Source organism: Brachyhypopomus gauderio, unplaced genomic scaffold, assembly GCF_052324685.1.
Source record: "Brachyhypopomus gauderio isolate BG-103 unplaced genomic scaffold, BGAUD_0.2 sc62, whole genome shotgun sequence".
In the NCBI taxonomy this organism is placed as follows: Eukaryota; Metazoa; Chordata; class Actinopteri; order Gymnotiformes; family Hypopomidae; genus Brachyhypopomus; species Brachyhypopomus gauderio.
The window spans coordinates 777,098-795,650 of record NW_027506883.1 but is presented as its reverse complement, the minus strand read 5'-3'; the positions used below and the strand labels follow the sequence as shown (position 1 = coordinate 795,650).

At 39.5% G+C, this 18,553-nt stretch overlaps 1 protein-coding gene across 4 annotated transcripts; it reads right to left on the bottom strand.

Annotated features, from left to right (window-relative positions):
- Positions 1-713: 713 nt before the first annotated feature.
- On the bottom strand, positions 714-16,794 carry kcnj14 (potassium inwardly rectifying channel subfamily J member 14). 4 transcript variants are annotated; one of them, XR_013124681.1, is made up of 6 exons: positions 16,654-16,794; positions 4,397-5,532; positions 3,273-3,590; positions 2,627-3,083; positions 1,589-1,668; positions 714-1,317 (listed from the first exon to the last, which is right to left on the bottom strand). XR_013124681.1 is itself a non-coding variant. In XM_076988498.1 (6 exons), the coding sequence occupies exons 2-5, from the start codon at positions 5,441-5,443 to the stop codon at positions 1,619-1,621; spliced, it is 1,623 nt and encodes a 540-aa protein (XP_076844613.1). In that variant the 5' UTR covers positions 5,444-5,532; positions 16,654-16,794; the 3' UTR covers positions 714-1,317; positions 1,589-1,618. The 4 variants fall into 4 exon arrangements, 2 of the variants coding, with proteins under 2 accessions (XP_076844613.1, XP_076844612.1); XM_076988498.1 differs by having other exon boundaries at positions 2,876-3,083; XR_013124680.1 differs by having other exon boundaries at positions 714-1,668.
- Between the last annotated feature and the right edge of the window lie 1,759 nt (positions 16,795-18,553).

Here is an 18,553-nt window from a genome sequence, read left to right as displayed (position 1 = left end):
ACACTAAACATAACCTGGTAAGAGACAACGGGAATAACACCAGGTTTTAGCCAGAGTATCTCATTAGTTTATGACTTACTACTAAATCATCACACGCGTTATAAATGTAGTTAGTTATGCATTTTAACAGAAACTAGGTAATAGTAAATGGGATTTTCATAAGGGGTTATAAGGCTGCGCTATGTACAGCATAGCAAAAACAAACAACTGAAATGCAGAGCACAAATACGCTTGCTTTTTTTTATTCTGTATCATATAACTTAGCTTACCCGTGATAAAATCGTGGTAATCACTTACTTATAATAATTCGTCCAGAAACATTTCCGTTGTGTTGTGGCTGGATCTGTACGTGTTGTCATTTTGTGTATCTGCAGCGCGTTTTTCTAAATCTTCTCGGTCACCGTAAAAACTGTTCCGCCATCAAGATAAAGCGTGAAAAGTGAAGTTGGGGCAAGACAAAATAAGAGTACGATGACGACATTTAAGTGTTGAATCCACACCAACACAAACATGAAAGATGACAAATGGGAATATTCAATTGAGAAATAATTCACCCAATAGGATCCAATAACCAAGATTGCAAAAATAATTCAGTGTTTTGCAGGAATCTCCTATTTTACTAGATCCAACATGTAAACATCTGAAGTATGCTTCCAAATCTGCAGCACCTCAAGCTAGAGCACAAGACACAATAGTTTTAGAATTGAGTCACATTCTTTTACAAGATATTTTTACTTTGAAAATAGATAAATGTCCAAGTCTGAATAGGGCAAAGACAAAAACATACTGACAACTGCAAGTGTAATAAAATGTTTAAGTATACGTAACACATGAAATAATACAATAAATAATGCTTCCTGATTCCCCTTAAATCAGAACATATTTGTGGGTGTTTAACATAACACCAGTTCAAAACATTATTACATTTGAAATACATTGTAAGGTGCAAAGCAACTTCTCTAAAAATGAACTTTGTGAAAAACGGTACATCAGGTAAGGTGTTTCTCTTACCTGAGGAAAACCTGTTCAGTAGTGTGTTATCAGTCTGGATGTATGAATTAAATAGGTTGCAGGAGAAGTTGTATCAGTATTATAATCCTATATGCTATAGGATAAATGGGGGAAACTTCTTGAAAGGTGTAGGCTACCGTGACATAATTAATGTTGTGTAACATGTACTAACAATGTTGTCTGTAAGAGCCATTATTTTATTTATGTATACCCCTTTCCTCTCTCTCCTCCTGTGTCTTCTCATTATCATTTTTCTTGTTCTTTTAATCCCTCCTAATATGAGGAGTGCATCTAGTATTTCTTGTTCTGTGTAAATAAACCAGTAAAGTGTTAATCATATCAAAAGAAATAAAGAAATCTCAGGCAATATGAGCAATAAAGATGACCACAGTGTAACTAAATCAGTAACCGCACAATCTAATGGCACTGACAGTCGCTCTGAGCAGTAAAGAAAGCCCGAAACTGAACATGATAGACTTAACTAGCCAATAAGAGTCTGTGAAACACAACGTGACCCATATGGGCAAAGTTCACATTTCACTTCACTTCTCTCTCAGCATTTAGCAGAAGCTCTTACCCAAAGGCACTCAGAAAGTGCTTTTGTCGTCTAGTCACAGAACGCATCCTGGTCGGTGCAGTCGGTCTCCTGCAACAGCTCTGAGGAGAAGCAGATTGAGCTACAACACTGCAAAGTGATTCATCAACCAAAGCTGCACATTGTGTGGTGCTTCATGAGATATTGAGTATAGTGATTTATTGCATTTGAGCAAGAAACACAATCTGTGGTCGTCTTTGCACCTGAATATATAATATTTTGTACTGAATGTGCCTACACAGTGCCCATAGTACATAGACATGTGTGTTAGGTGGATTGGTCACTCTTAATTACCTGTGTGTGTGTTGGTCATGTGGTGGACTGGAGACCTGCCTGCTCATGGTGTACCTGCCTTTGCCACAGGTGAACTTTCCAGGTTCAGAAAGTAAAACTCCTCCCCAGGATTTTACTCAAATTTGCTGGATTTTCTAATTAGTGCAATCCAGGTAAAATTAGTGGAATCAACACAATCCAGAAACTCTGAGCAAAATCCTGGTGAGGACTTTTACTTTCTGAACCTGGAAAGTCCAACTCTGACCTTTGCGTGATGATGCTGGTTTGGGACATGTCAACCCTAAACTACATCCTGCAGTTTTCCACTGGTGTCCTGTTAAATAGATCCAGTAGCCCAAGGTCGAGCTGAAGACACTACACAATGTGCAACAGGTATTCTGATGGTAAAGTCGCTTTTGTCTTTGAAAGATAATTGGATAATATTGTCATCGAAGGATTGATGGATTAATATCCAACGTGTGCTTGCCGTCTCCCAAAACTACCCACATGAGTTACAGTTACTTGTTGCCTCCACAAGGTGTCACTGTTGTGTTTCCATTAGGTGCCCAGGTCTAGTCCTGGACACGTGCTGCACTGTGGCTCACCACGACCAGACCTGGCCACCCGGTTCTGACAGCTCTGGCCTGGGGCTCCACCGCTAACCCAGTAGACATCAGACAGCTTCTTCTCTGATTCTACAAGACTGCCAGGTCCCCGGTCGAGTCACACTCAAGGAAAAAGCCTTACCCCATTTTTATTGTACCCGTTCTCCCGATCATCTCCTCTCTGCAACTCTCTGCCCTTAATCAGTTCCGTTTCCTTTTCTGTTTGGCCTGTCAGACCTCCATCGCAGCCTCTCTGTCCTCAACATCTCCGCGCTGTCCCTCACACCTTCTCCCCCTCTCTAACCCCGCACCCCCCCCGGTGGGCGATGTTATTTCCCCCCGGCACTGAGCCCCGTCTAGGGTGGGGCTCAGGGCATGTGTGTGCGCCCACCGTGGGAGCGTCGCTGGGCCGGTGGTGTGGGGAGCTGGGGTGAGGAAGAGGAAGAGGGAGAGGAGGAGGAAGGGTCCAGAGCCACTTCGTTCTCGTAGCAGAAAGAGGAGCGAGACTCCAGGATGAACTTCTTCTCCAACAGCTCTTTGGCACTGCTGCATGGGGTTTCAGGGACCTCGTACGTCCTGCTGAAGTATGTGTAGTCCACCTAGGGCCATGCGTCAGACAAGGACACACGTCACTGCCAAACTGTGTGTGTACAAACACACAAACACACTCTCACAAATGACCTGAAATACATTTATTCCACTGGACCATCAGTTACCATGTCTAATTAGGAACTATGCCCTCATTGGTTGATCTGAGATCTCTTGCTGGGGCTCTTTTCCCGTCTTACCTGGTAGCCATTTTTCTTCTCAAAGAGCACAGGCTCAAAGCGGTGACCCCAGCGGATCTCGGAGGCCACGTATGAGGAGCGGCACTGTGTGGTCATGGCAGTTGCTTCAACCATGCCCTCCAGAATGACCACCACCTCCAGCTCCTCGTCTGACTCCAGCGTCTGCCGATCCATCTCAAAGAAGGGGCTCTCTTCATCAATACTGTGCACAATGGTCACCGGAGACACTAGAAATATGCGGTCAGTGCCCGTGTCAAAGCCCACGTTGATGTCCACTTGGTCCAGAGGTAAGAACTCCCCCTCTTGGGTCACCCTGGGCTGTAGAAAGGATCAGTTTAGTCAGAACACACACACAATCACACACACAATCACACACAAAACGAAAGACACAATGGTTTGCAACAAAGTAATGATGAAAATAATTCCCCACAAATTTTTACAAACTTTGCAAAGAGGCATAACAAAGCAAGTTCTGATTTACCTAAATATCTAATCCGTATCCCAGCTCTCCCTCTCCCCCTCTCTCTCCCTCCATCTCTCTCTCTCCCTCCTTCCCTCTCCCCCTCTCTCCCTCCATCTCACTCTCCCTCCCTCCCTCCCTCCCTCCATCTCACTCTCTCTCCCTCCCTCCCTCTCTCTCTCTCCCTCCTTCCCCCTCCCCCTCTCTCTCTCCCTCCCTCCATCTCTCTCTCTCCCTCCTTCCCCCTCCCCCTCTCTCTCTCCCTCCTTCCCCCTCTCCCTCTCCCCCTCTCTCTCCCTCCCCCTCTCTCCCTCCCCCTCTCTCCCTCCATCTCACTCTCTCTCCCTCCCTCCCTCCATCTCTCTCTCTCCCTCCTTCCCCCTCCCCCTCTCTCTCTCCCTCCCTCCATCTCTCTCTCTCCCTCCTTCCCCCTCCCCCTCTCTCTCTCCCTCCTTCCCCCTCTCCCCCTCTCTCTCCCTCCCCCTCTCTCCCTCCCCCCTCTCTCCCTCCATCTCACTCTCCCTCCCTCCCTCCCTCCATCTCTCTCTCTCCCTCCCTTCCTCTCTCTCAGATATACTCCTCTAGATTAGAATCTCATAGTCACAATCTAAATCTATATCAGTAAAGATGCCCCCCCCTCCTCCGCCCCCACCCCCACCCTCACCTTCAGCAGCTGTGCTCGTACGTGGGCCTCCACCAGGTGGCTCTTACGCAGGTTCCCCACACGCCACATCATGCAGAGCTTCCCGTCCCTCATGGCCACCACGGCCACCTCCGAGAACACCAGCGTCTCGTTACGTTTCTTCGGCTTGGCGATCTTAGCCAGGACCGCTCCGATGATGAAAGCATCGATGATGCAGCCCACAATGCACTGCAAGACCACAGCAAACACCGCCAGGGGGCAGACCTCGGTCACGCTCCGGAAACCGTAGCCGATTGAAGTCTGGGTCTCCAGGGACAGGAGGAAGGCCGTCACGAAGCCGTTCACCTGCTGAAAGCAGTGCTCCTCCATGCCTACCTGCATCCCAGAATGCTCCAGTGCTGGGTCCAGTGAGGCAGGAGATGGAGTGGTGGGTGAGAGGGTGGTGGTGGTGGAGAAGGGTGGTGCTGTAGTCAGGTCACCGTGCGCCATGGCTATGAGCCAGAAGGCAAAGCCGAAGAAGAGCCAGGACAGCAGGAAGGAGAGAGTGAATACCACCAACATCCAGCGCCAGCGGATGTCCACGCAGGTGGTGAAGAGGTCCGTCAGGTAGCGCTGGCCCTTCTCACTTATGTTGATGAAGGTGACGTTGCAGTGACCGTCCTTGGCCACAAAGCGGCAGCGGCGCTGACGGTGGCCTCGGCCAACCGCAGGGGGTGAGAGGGAAGAGGAAGAGGATGAAGGTCGCTCTGAACCCCCTTCTCTCCTGTCCATGTCCTCAAGTGCTGGGCCATGCTCTCCTCTTCCTCCTCCTCTTCCTCTTCTGCTCTTTCCTCCCATCACTTCACCTTCATCGCAGCTGTCATCCTCACACACCTCACCGCTCCAGCCAGCTCCGCCCCCATTGCCATGGTGCAGATTGAGCAGCTTGCCATTGTGGGTGTGAGAGAGGAGACCCCCCACGTCTGCCCCAGTGACATCATCACTCTGCGCCAGCCTCATGACTTCCTCCTGGTTGAGAGGAGCGTCCACCGCAGCACTGAAGCGTCGCTTCACACGTGTGGCTCCCATGAGTCCACGTGTGCATTCATGCACACGTGTGTGTGTCTATGCACACGTGTGTGTGTCTATGCACACCGCAGTGCAGAACAATGGCACGTCTAAAATGTACAAGTGAAGGGAGATTCAGCTGGCAGCTAAATAACAGTATATATACCATATATACTTATATATATACTTATACTTATATACCATATACATCTTATGTATCATATATCTTATATACATTATATACCTTATACATCTTATATACCTTATATACCTTATACATCTTATATCTTATATATCTTATATACCATATACATCTTATGTATCATATATCTTATATACCTTATATACCTTATACATCTTATCTTATATCTTATATACCTTATATACCTTATATACCTTATACATCTTATATACCTTATATCTTATATATCTTATATACCTTATATACCTTATACATCTTATATACCTTATATCTTATATATCTTATATACCATATACATCTTATGTATCATATATCTTATATACCTTATATACCTTATACATCTTATCTTATATCTTATATACCTTATATATCTTATATACCTTATATCTTATATATCTTATATACCATATACATCTTATGTATCATATATCTTATATACCTTATATATCTTATATACCATATACATCTTATGTATCATATATCTTATATACCTTATATACCTTATACATCTTATATACCTTATACATCTTATATACCTGATATACCTTATACATCTTATATACCTTATATCTTATATATCTTATATACCATATACATCGTATGTATCATATATCTTATATACCTTATATATCTTATATACCTTATACATCTTATATACCTTATATATCTTATATACCTTATATACCTTATACATCTTATATACCTTATATCTTATATATCTTATATACCATATACATCTTATGTATCATATATCTTATATACCTTATATATCTTATATACCATATACATCTTATGTATCATATATCTTATATACCTTATACATCTTATATACCTTATATACCTTATACATCTTATATACCTTATACATCTTATATACCATATACATCTTATGTATCATATATCTTATATACCTTATATATCTTATATACCTTATATACCTTATACATCTTATATACCTTATATCTTATATATCTTATATACCATATACATCTTATGTATCATATATCTTATATACCTTATATATCTTATATACCATATGCATCTTATATACCTTATATATCTTATATACCTTATATACCATATACATCTTATATATCATATATCTTATATACCTTATATATCTTATATACCATATACATCTTATATATCATATATCTTATATACCTTATATATCTTATATACCATATACATCTTATATATCTTATATACCATATACATCTTATGTATCATATATCTTATATACCTTATATACCATATACATCTTATGTATCATATATCTTATATACCTTATATACCTTATACATCTTATATATCTTATATACCTTATATACCTTATATACCTTATACATCTTATATACCTTATATCTTATATATCTTATATACCATATACATCTTATGTATCATATATCTTATATACCTTATATATCTTATATACCATATACATCTTATGTATCATATATCTTATATACCTTATACATCTTATATACCTTATATACCTTATACATCTTATATACCTTATATCTTATATATCTTATATACCATATACATCTTATGTATCATATATCTTATATACCTTATATATCTTATATCCCTTATATACCTTATACATCTTATATACCTTATATCTTATATACCATATACATCTTATGTATCATATATCTTATATACCTTATATATCTTATATACCATATGCATCTTATATACCTTATATATCTTATATACCTTATATACCATATACATCTTATATATCATATATCTTATATACCTTATATATCTTATATACCATATACATCTTATATATCATATATCTTATATACCTTATATATCTTATATACCTTATATATCTTATGTATCATATATCTTATATACCTTATATATCTTATATACCTTATACATCTTATATACCTTATATCTTATATATCTTATATACCTTATATACCTTATACATCGTATATACCTTATATCTTATATATCTTATATACCTTATGTACCTTATACATCTTATATATCTTATATACCTTATACATCTTATATACCTTATATATCTTATATACCTTATACATCTTATATACCTTATATCTTATATATCTTATATACCTTATATATCTTATATACCTTATATACCTTATATACCTTATACATCTTATATATCATATATCTTATATACCTTATATATCTTATATACCTTATATATCATATATCTTATATACCTTATATATCTTATATACCATATACATCTTATATATCATATATTATATACCTTATACATCTTATATATCTTATATACCTTATACATCTTATATACCTTATATATCTTATATACCTTATACATCTTATATATCATATATCTTATGGTGGCAGGGGGGGTGGCGAACGAAAGTTGTTGAGGGGGGGGGGGGGGGGGGGTGGCGAACGAAAGTTGTTGAGCGGGGGGGGGGGGGGGGGGGGGGGGCAACGTAACACTCAAATGGGTGGTGAACGTAACACTCGTCTCCGGTTTAAAATATAGTCTCCCGTTAAAATTTTTTTGGCATTTGGGTCCGTATCCAGTTAATCAGGAATGTAATTGGGTCCGGACAGGACGGCGTTCGGGTCCGGATCCGGACCGCGGTCCGCCATTTGGTGATACCTGTTATATACCTTATACATCTTATATACCTTATATATCTTATATACCTTATACATATTATATGTATCTGCTTCCAGTGGTATCTGCTTCCAAGAGACCTTAACATCACTAACAATGTGTGCAATCACACGAGCTTTACAGCAAATGCATGAACGTCACCATGTACAGCAAAGAGAAGAAACCCAGCAACATGCTAACACAGTCCAGCTGTTCCCTCCTTTCCACTCTTCCTCTGAGAGATGTTTAAAACCACAAGAGAAAAACACTAGAAATACAATAAAAAACCCTTTTGTGTCTATGTAGCCAAGGTAATATGTCAAAGCTATTATGTGAAATAGCTTTTGTCAAATAGCTTGTCAGGTAATATGTCAAAGCTATTATCCTCATAGCGATACCCATATTACTCCCTGGAAAATGGAAGATTCTTAAAACTCGTGACTGGGTGGACACAGACTACAGTGCATTGCAATCGACAATCAAACTGCTTATCATGTAGAAAAAAAATCACCAAATCACAAAGAGCCCTTAGTCACATTCTGAGTCAGTGTGATCTGCACAGAACCTCCAGTTGGTTAGAACAGAATCTCCAGCACCGTCCCAGTTCTACTGGGTCTGCATGAGCACTTGACCTTTATGTAGCTCGCCTCAGAAGGGTTCAGAGGCAAAAATTTTGACCGTCTCAAAAATCTCTATTTAAATCTCTAAAATAGTCTAAAACTTATTCTCAGAGGGAAACAATAATGCCACTAAAAACACACTGCTAATGTCAAAAGCACAAGCACAAAGTGTAAAACTTACCAGTCTTAAAAACAAAATTTAGAGAGAGAATAAGGAGGACCAGACTTAGCAAGCCTGTTCTAATCCAGCTGGATCTAAGCAGGCCTGGTCTAAGTTTGTTCTAAGCAGGCCCGTTCTAAGCAGGACCGTACTAAGTAAGCCTCTTCTAACAATATTTGCATTGTAACGACCTGGTGATGAGTACTGACCTCTCCAAAGCTTTAAGCAGCATCACTTTCTGTCTCCAAGGTCTTCTGACATTGATATAATCATTTCACACTTTTACTATTTAATCATCAAATCCAGGTGGGCTGGGCAGAACATATTTCCTTTAACATTTCTGACAAAGGCCTCTGAAAATGAGGCTGGTGGACCCAAAAATAGGGCAAGCTGACAGAAAAGTGTCCTACAGGAAGGAATCAATGACTCCACCGATAAAGAAGCTCTTTGCTGCACTCCAAAAGAGACTGTTGATTTTTTTCTATTTGTTTTGTAGGGTTAAAAAAGATCTGAAAATTAACATGCAGGGGTTTGAGAATAACACTAAATTCACAAATGCAGTTGTACTGTTAATGTCACGGTGGGTCGGCCGGCAGGCCACCAGAGGACGCGTGTACCCACTCGCACACGTACACGGCACACGCTTCCTTGCACTAAGCCACTACCCCGGTCACAATCACCAGATTATTGACACCTGTTCTTTGTTAGTGTGCTCCCTTTATTTTCCCACAGGTCGTACAGTCCAGTGCTGCATATTCCCTGAGGATAACACGCCTTCTATGCAAGCTGCATTCTACAAAGAAGATGACTTAGTTAAAACTACTTAGTTAAAACTACTTAGTTAAAACTACTTAGTTAAAACTACTTAGTTAAAAGTCTTTCTGTTTGTGTTCTATGCTCTTCGTGAGCTTTTGCTCTTTGAATTGCATTGTTCTCGCTTCTGTCATGGATAATAAAGATCACGACACACAACCATTGCCTCCGGCCGCCTCTATACCCCCATCACAGTTAAATTTATGTTCTTTGCACATCTGCAATTTCTTCCTCCCTGAACTAAAGAGGCTCCTGTAAAAATGTTTGAAATACCTGCAAAAGAGGAACCTAAACTCTGTGTATATTTATACTCAATAACGGCCACTTGGAAAATGGACAGAAATAGAATAAAAAAAAATGAACCAATAAAAGTGGCCGAAGACATCTCTGCCAAACGGAGAGACAACGTAGGCGTTCCTCCTCAAATACCTCATGCCTGAACATCAACAATGGAAAATGAGTGACATCTTGAAAGGGTTCAAATGGTATAGGCTCTTGTATAGATTATTTTTTTAGTCTTTTACTTCTAACTTTATCTCCTGTTCATTTCTTCAGACTTCACCCTTCTGGTTTATAGACTCTAGTCTTTCTTCTTCTCCCTGTCCTACATTACTGGAGATGAAAGAGAGAAAGAGACAAGCAGGAGAAAACAAATCCTTGGTTATGTGAAAGGGATTCTGGGAAACGCTGATGTCATGGAGTCTCCTGGCTGAACGATCATGTATGTCAGAGTCAGGATGGTAAAAACGGTGACCACAGTGCACTCGAGTTCCCACCCATCTTGCTCCTCTGTGGGTGGACAAAATCTTACTGGCTTTGTTTATTCATTGGTTGCTTTGAGCTCAAGAAGAAAGAGAAGAGCCATTTTATAAGCTGTCATCTGTTTGTCATCTAAACGCAAGATTCCTCGATCAAGTTATCACAGTTAGAGATGATTTAGAGTCTTATGAAAGTGGATGATGAGACAAGCCCTGGAAGGTACCAGCTCAAAAGAGGAATACACCGTGTAAAAATACTGATGTACAGGTGGACAGATTATTGGTTACAGACTTCTTATAAGCCATTAGGAGGTTGTATTAATATGTACGGGAAACCAAGCCTACTCTGAGATTATGGTTACTTAGTACAGGTTACAGCAATAGTTGACAAAAATAAAAATACTTACAAAGCTGAAGTTGATAAATTCAGCAATAATAAACCTGATGAACTTCACAAATGTACCAGATATACAGCCATAATGATGAAACACTTGTTAACATTTATCCTATGGCTAGAATGACCATTAATGCACAGGACCGATGGTGACTGAGGAAACACACACGGCAACACACGGGCTACAGACTTGACCACATGTGACAAATGCAACTAGAATGTACACACACACACACACACACACACACACACACACACACACACACACACACACACACACACACACACACACACACACACGTTCATGTGGCCTTTGGGCCGGGGTGTGAGGCTGCTTAAACAGGTCTTTTGTCTCCCTCTCCAGCAGGTGGGGAACTGGAGTGTGAGATAAGCCCACTTGGGATCTGGTATATGTCTGGTATAGATACACTGTGCAACATGTACTCCTTAATTTGGGATGGTGGCATAACAACAATAAACATAGAAAAGTGCTCTACAGGAAAATGCGAAGCAACATAGTGTAAAGTGCAGTCTGAAATGATGCTTTGATATGGTGTAATACCCATATGAATTCACTATAACAGCAGCCTTTAATTTCTTGTGGTTTCCCAAGAGTTTATGGAACCAATAACTTTATATCAAATGGTTCAATGTTAATGGTAGAGGGCAAAAACATTTCTTAAAAACATGTAAGAACATTTCTTCTATTTTGAAAATTTGTTTAATTTGTTGCTTGGTACAATGCAATGTTGGTAATGTAAATGACAAAAATCTCTTTTACAGTTTACTTTGACGTTCTGATATGTTAAACTCAGATTTATATGATTTTTATTATGGTTATAATTCAAATGCTGTGATATCATATGCACAGTTTGATTGTTGATGCTTCTTCTGGCTACTGAGTGATGACATAAACCTATTAGTATTCTTGGACTCATCACAACACAGAAGATGGAACTCACTGCATATGCTGGCAGGCACATTTGTTGTATCCTGAACCATTAGACCTGAGCTACAATTAGCTAGAATCAGGACCTGGAATTTCAGTGCCTTGTATTAGTAACCCTCTTTTTCACATTTTGCAATTTTTATAAAAAATAAAAGCTTTTGAAGGTTGTTCATCATTTGACTGACATATTTCTCAACAATTTGAAAATGACATTTTTCATAGCATAATTAGTCCCCTAATCTCTCCGGTACCTACAAATGGCCTCGTGGATTCTTCTCAACTTACTGTCTTCCTTAACTGGTCACCGACATTTAATCGGTTGCCTTGTTAAGACAGAATGGTGGTTGTGCCATATTCTTTTCACTTACTAAAATGGATGTCTGGTAGGAAACTCTGCTAGTTCTGGATGGTAAATGGATGGTAAAACAAAAATGGGGTGACATTTTTCATTTCATTTCCTGACAAGTTAGTCCAGTTAAGTTAATTACAATTCAAAGTTGTAACACACCAAAGTGCAAATAAAGTTCAAGTGGCTAAATACTTGTGCTTATGAATACTTTAGTTCTAGGACCAACAATGTTTTACACGTCTTATGCTTTCCTTTGATGAGCTTTGCATTTTCAAAAATATTTAATATTTGATCTTGATAGTGGCAAAAAAAAGTTTCAAAGTGTATTTATTGTCATTTCTACCACACATTCTCAGGACACCCTAAGAAGATTGATCATGTTCAGTTATCTTCTAACGAAAGAGATCATTTGAGGTATGGTAGAAATTACATTTGTTCATCACTGTTATGAAACAAAAACTAAATATTCAATATTCGGTTTTCACATTCAGACAATATTCATCTGTGATGCATGTGTGTAAACTTTCTGAACTTTTTACTTGAAATTAATTAAACCAAAGAAAGTGAACTGTGTATTGAGAGACCTTTGTTCCTCATGATTCACAAGGTCTAAAGCTGTACAATCAATCAAACTCAAGAGACTTCACATGGTTTTATATCGAACGCCAAAATGAATATGCTGCATTGCACATTTCATGTGTTTCCTTGTTGTGTAGTAATCCGGTCATGGTGCTGTGGTAGGGAACTGGTCTTGTGACCAGAGGGTCATGGGTTCGATTCCCAGGCCTGAGGCCATGACTGAGGTGCCCTTGAGCAAGGCACCCAACCCCCCACTGCTTCCTGGGTGCTGGGCAAGGGCTGCCCACCGCTCTGGGCACGTGTTCACCACAGTTCACCCCCCTGTTCTAATTGCACAGATGGGTAAATGCGGAGGACAATTTTTGATTGCGGTGAAAAATCACAATTGACAAATATTTCAATTTTTTTTCGTTTTCATTGAATCCACCAGTAACAGGATCACAGCAGCCCTGATGCTGCCGTGCACGTCAATACTGCCATCAAGCTTCCTGTGCCACATAATGAGGCCACAGAATGGGATCATATGTCAATATGTCCACATGGACACACATGCTGTCCCCCTTCTGTTTGTCCTTTCCACTTTCAGTGTGAGCATCACACTAATAAATTGTGACAAAAGTAAATAATAAAATAAAAGCATTGGGAATGCACGTTGCAAATTCAAATTTAAGGTTTTGAAAGTTGTGGGTAAGGTTAAAATGGTAGATATATCTCTGTTTATTCTGCTCTTTAATGATTTTGGGATTTTAATGTCAGAATCACAGTTATCTTTGTGTGTTAAACACAAGTGTATTGGCCCAAATTATGCTCACTTAGGCTAGGCCTAAGTGACACCCGCTAAAACACAGATAATGATGAAGGCTTGTTGAACAACACACAGTTCAATAATGAGGTGTATCTCATTTCAGGTCCACTTGGGAGGAATTCCTGTGTTCTTGCGTTTCATCATTTATAGTGCTTGAGATATGAAGTGGTTCCTAAAATTACTTTCTAAAAATAACAGTAAACTGAAATGCGAACGCTTACATGGGTGATCACATGAGCGATGCGTCCAAGTGTGATGGTGAACTGGTGAGCACATGTCTGCGAGGTGTGGTGGTGATAAACCAGTGCTTGAGGGCTAAAAATATTCATAAACACAACTACTAAATGCTGGGTCATACTGGAAAAGATGTAGCTAGACCTTTAACAGTAGCGTCCATGTCATGTCATGGTGAAGCCCTAAGCTTATATCAGTTCGCTGTGAAGCTGCAGACCATAAAGATTATGGAGTTGTTATTGGAACTGTTAATTTTGAAGTATTTCCAGATGTAATAATGAAAGACCTGAAGCCTGCTGTCTGCTGTTCCTCACGCTCCTTTATGACAGGATGATTGTACAAACGTTACTTTTGCAGGCCACTTTTGTACTATCACCGTACATAGCCAGAAAACTTCAGGAAGCAATTACAAGCTCCGTGGATCTGAATCTTTTTTTGTTTTTTTTAATTAACATTTTCTTATCGCTTCTGGTCTCCGATTCGCTACCTGTCAGCCCCGAAGCTCCTGTATCTCCTGTCCTGAAACAGAGATAGATACTGAGCTTCTATAATGCCTTTATCTTTGTCATAAGCCATTGAGCCATTGAAACTTGTAAATACTATACTTGCCTGTCCTTATTTAACAATGATTAATCCAAGCTTCCTTTATCCTGATTAAATCCGTCACAGGTGCAATATGCTTTAGTAACCAGTGAGAGGAGAATGGGCTTGTGTTTTATTTGAAATGTATCTGCTCACCTGAAGTCTTAGCATAGCTGAAGTCACATGGACGTATCCCACTGCCTAATTCTATGTGTATGAACTGATGACCAGAATCAGCCTGCATCACTGGACACATCATGAGGACAGAGGAACAAAGCAGCTCTTCTCTCATGGAGAGCAAGGAGATCCGTAGATCTTTGAGACATTATCAAGGTTCACCCTTGGTTTCCCATAACAGGACACAAGTTTCCTTTTCTTCCATCATCTCTGATCTATTCCAATATTACATTAATGTCAGGATCTTCCCAAACCGTCTCACGCTTCTGTTTTTACTCTTGGTCCTCTGTGTTTATGTCTCTGATTAGAATGATGCATATATGTCCAGTTATGCTTTCAGCATCCCTACATCCCTACACACTGGGCTTGGCATAAACACCCAGTTGGCTACTGGAACATCTCGGGGGGGAAATGCATTGGTTTTATTTGGTACTAAGTCAATTACTGCATGCTGGAATGATGGTTTTATCTTATGTACTGAAACTAAAATAACGGCATTAGCAATGCAACACAACAGAAAAAAATACACAATGCACACAGCTTTTGAACAGGAAGAAGTTGGTTTGGGGCCATATTGACATGCTAAATAGCATTCAATCTCATCAGGATTTTCAGTAACCTCTCACAAATGTTACACTTTATCCTGCTTGGTGAATTTTATTCAATATGTGATCAATTTCAAATAGCTATTTACTGCCCTTGGTAGTAACACTGTTGTTCTAACAAGATGAGACTGGCACGATATGAAGAGATAATCTGCAATGTTGAGATTATAAATATAAATTCAGATTATATATGTTTACTTTCATTGGCCATTCAAGCACACACATTAAATCCCAAACAAGTCATTGAACATGATGAATCCGATTCTTTTAATATAGCAGCCTAAAACTAGTTGCATAATTCTATAGCTCAAGATAACCCAGTGTTTCAGCAAATTGATTCATTTTATAATACTGCTAGTCACAACGCAGAAAGGCGAGATGTTCTTTGATTTGCAACATCAGGGACCATTTGAACACTTCCAGGACAGTTAAACATGCAATTTGTGTGAATAACTGCAATACAGAATTGCCTTAATTGTGGCTATAAGCTCTGCAGACAATGCACTAATGTTGCGAAGGTTACAGAGAAATTAACGTTTGATGTATGTATTTATAGGAGGACACACATTTCGCCAATAATAACTCTTTGTATAAAACAGCTTTAGCTCTAGTCTGGTTGGGTTTATTGAACTATTGAGCAAGGTTTGACTGAATCTCACAAGTGGTGTTCTTGTTTTGTGTAAAATAGGAGGCATATGCCTTTTAAATGAGGCGTTATATTGCTAATAATAAGGGCTTGTTTGAGAACCAAAAAGTGCTTAAAATTAGGACATCAACTGAAGGCGTGTACTATTACTGTAGTTTACAGGAACATTTTCAACAATCTGTCCTTTGTTTATCCACCTTGATGTGGTCATTAAAAGAGCAGAAGGAGGACAACAGAGAAATCTTAAATATTAGGAAGTGAGTGTCACGATAGTTTGACAAAACTTCATCACATTTGTCCATAACACTCTCACACTCTCAGGTGACCCTCCGTTCATATTAGCGGTCCATTTCCACTTCATTCCTACAGACACCTAGACAGATAGTTCTAGGCATTTCTAACTTTCTGCTCTTATTGTAAGGGCACTTTGCTTTTCTAATTTTATTTTTTAGCATTTTTAGTTTCAACCGTCTAATAAACGAACTCAAAAGTGAATTTAAAGTCGAATTAAACTTAAATTTGTTGTAGGCAGTACCAAATCAATCCTCCTATGCCTATCCTATTATATGTCTATCATCGACTACATGTCCAGCTACACCAGAACCGACCACTCTGTCAGAATCCCTCATCTGAGCTGAACTTCAGCCGCTTTCTTCTTACAAAGTTTTTCATTTTTAGCGTTTACGTTTCTAGACATTTCCAGGTGCAGAGGAAACAGAAAATCTCACTCACTGTCACTTCGCTGCTAGAAGAATGTTCAGTAGCACTAACGTCTACCAACTCGACATCTTCGGCGCATCGTTTAGAAGACATAACCCCTCCTGTGAGGTCCTTTATACACACACTTTATACACACACTTCACACTCACCTTCCACGCGCTTTGGTTCCGCACGCGCGCTCTCTCTGCAAGCCAGAAAGCAGCGAATCACGTGCATCATCTCTCGGTCCTCTTGCACACACACACACACACACACACACACACACACACACACACACACACACAAACGTGAAAAGATCAAGTAAAAAAGATGTAAAAACACTGGATTAGGTTATTTTAAAGCATTTCTATTAAGAATTTTGTGACAGCAGAATATAAAAGCAACCCTTACAATATATTAATATAATAAATATATCGTTGATGGTTGATTATAAAACGCATGACATTCCAGTTACCATTTTGGAGGTTCTTACTTCTACTTGACAGGATCTGTCTGGTGTTTTTTGTAAATACAAAGAAATGAAGTTTGGCTATAGTCTGGAATAATCTGGAAATGTACAGTATTCGTGATGCAAAACGATAGATCAAAAAGAAGAATCAGAGGCTACACAAACGTGCTTCTTGGTAACCTATAGGGCTGTGTGCTTTCTGACGCCACCGTGATAACCTATAGGGCTGTGTGCTCTCAGACATCATCATGGTAACCTATAGGGCTGTGTGCTCTCTGACATCATCGTAGTAGCCTATAGGGCTGTGTGTTCTCTGACATCATTGTGGTAACCTATAGGGCTGTGTACTTTCTGGTGCCATCATAGTAACCTATAGGGCTGTGTGCTCTCTGACATCACTGTGGTAACCTATAGGGCTGTGTGCTCTGTGGTGCCATCGTGGTAACCTATAGGGCTGTGTGCTCTCTGACATCATAATGGTAACCTAGGGCTGTGTGCTCTCTGACATCATAATGGTAACCTATAGGGCTGTGTGCTCTCTGACATCATCGTGGTAACCTATAGGGCTGTGTGCTCTCTGATGCCATCTTGGTAACCTATAGGGTTGTGTGCTCCCTGAAAGCATCGTGATAACCTATAGGGCTTAGACCTTAATCCTTATCATTTATTTTGAAAAGTAATTCTGTTCAAAAATCATTCAGTTGAAAAGTCTTCCTTCACATGGAGGGAGGAAGAATTTAAATTTAAAAAGAATTTAAACTAGCACTAGTTAGGAAGGAACGCCTGTTTTAGAACAGTTTTGCTACATTTTACATACATCTAAGCCCACAGAATGGAAATTAAACCATGAATAGTACCGTTAATGACCCAAAATGGAAGACCGTATTCATAGTCCTTGGCCTAAATTTTCAACACTATTTATACTGCTGAGGTAGTGCATCTAAATCTGACCCCTGTTTGACATCAACATAGTGTAAATACCATACAGCACTGACAGTGCTTGAGACAACATTGCATGCATTGTAAATCAGTGCAGCATAAAAATTCGTTTGGCCAACATTATGTTGCTTTAGTTTTTACATCAGACATGCAAGCAAACATAATGTAAAACAAGACTTTTAATGTCTTTAATTATTCCATAACATTTGAAACTCATACCTCTCAAAAGGTAGAGAGGTACTCCTACCTCTCTCATACCTGTCATTTTTACTTGAAATAACCAATGGTTCTTTTCATTCCTCTTATAAGAAACAAATTGTTGAGTGATATTTTCTGTACAATTTATCTAACTTGGTCTTTTAAACATAGGTAGTCAGACCATAAATACCGTTTAAAACTCAATTGCAAAACTCATTTCTTTTCAAAACGTGATTATCACTTGTGATACATAAAAAGTTAATTTGGTACAATACAAACACACAAACGGGCCTTATAGATCAAGTGACTTTGCAACTAATAACAAAC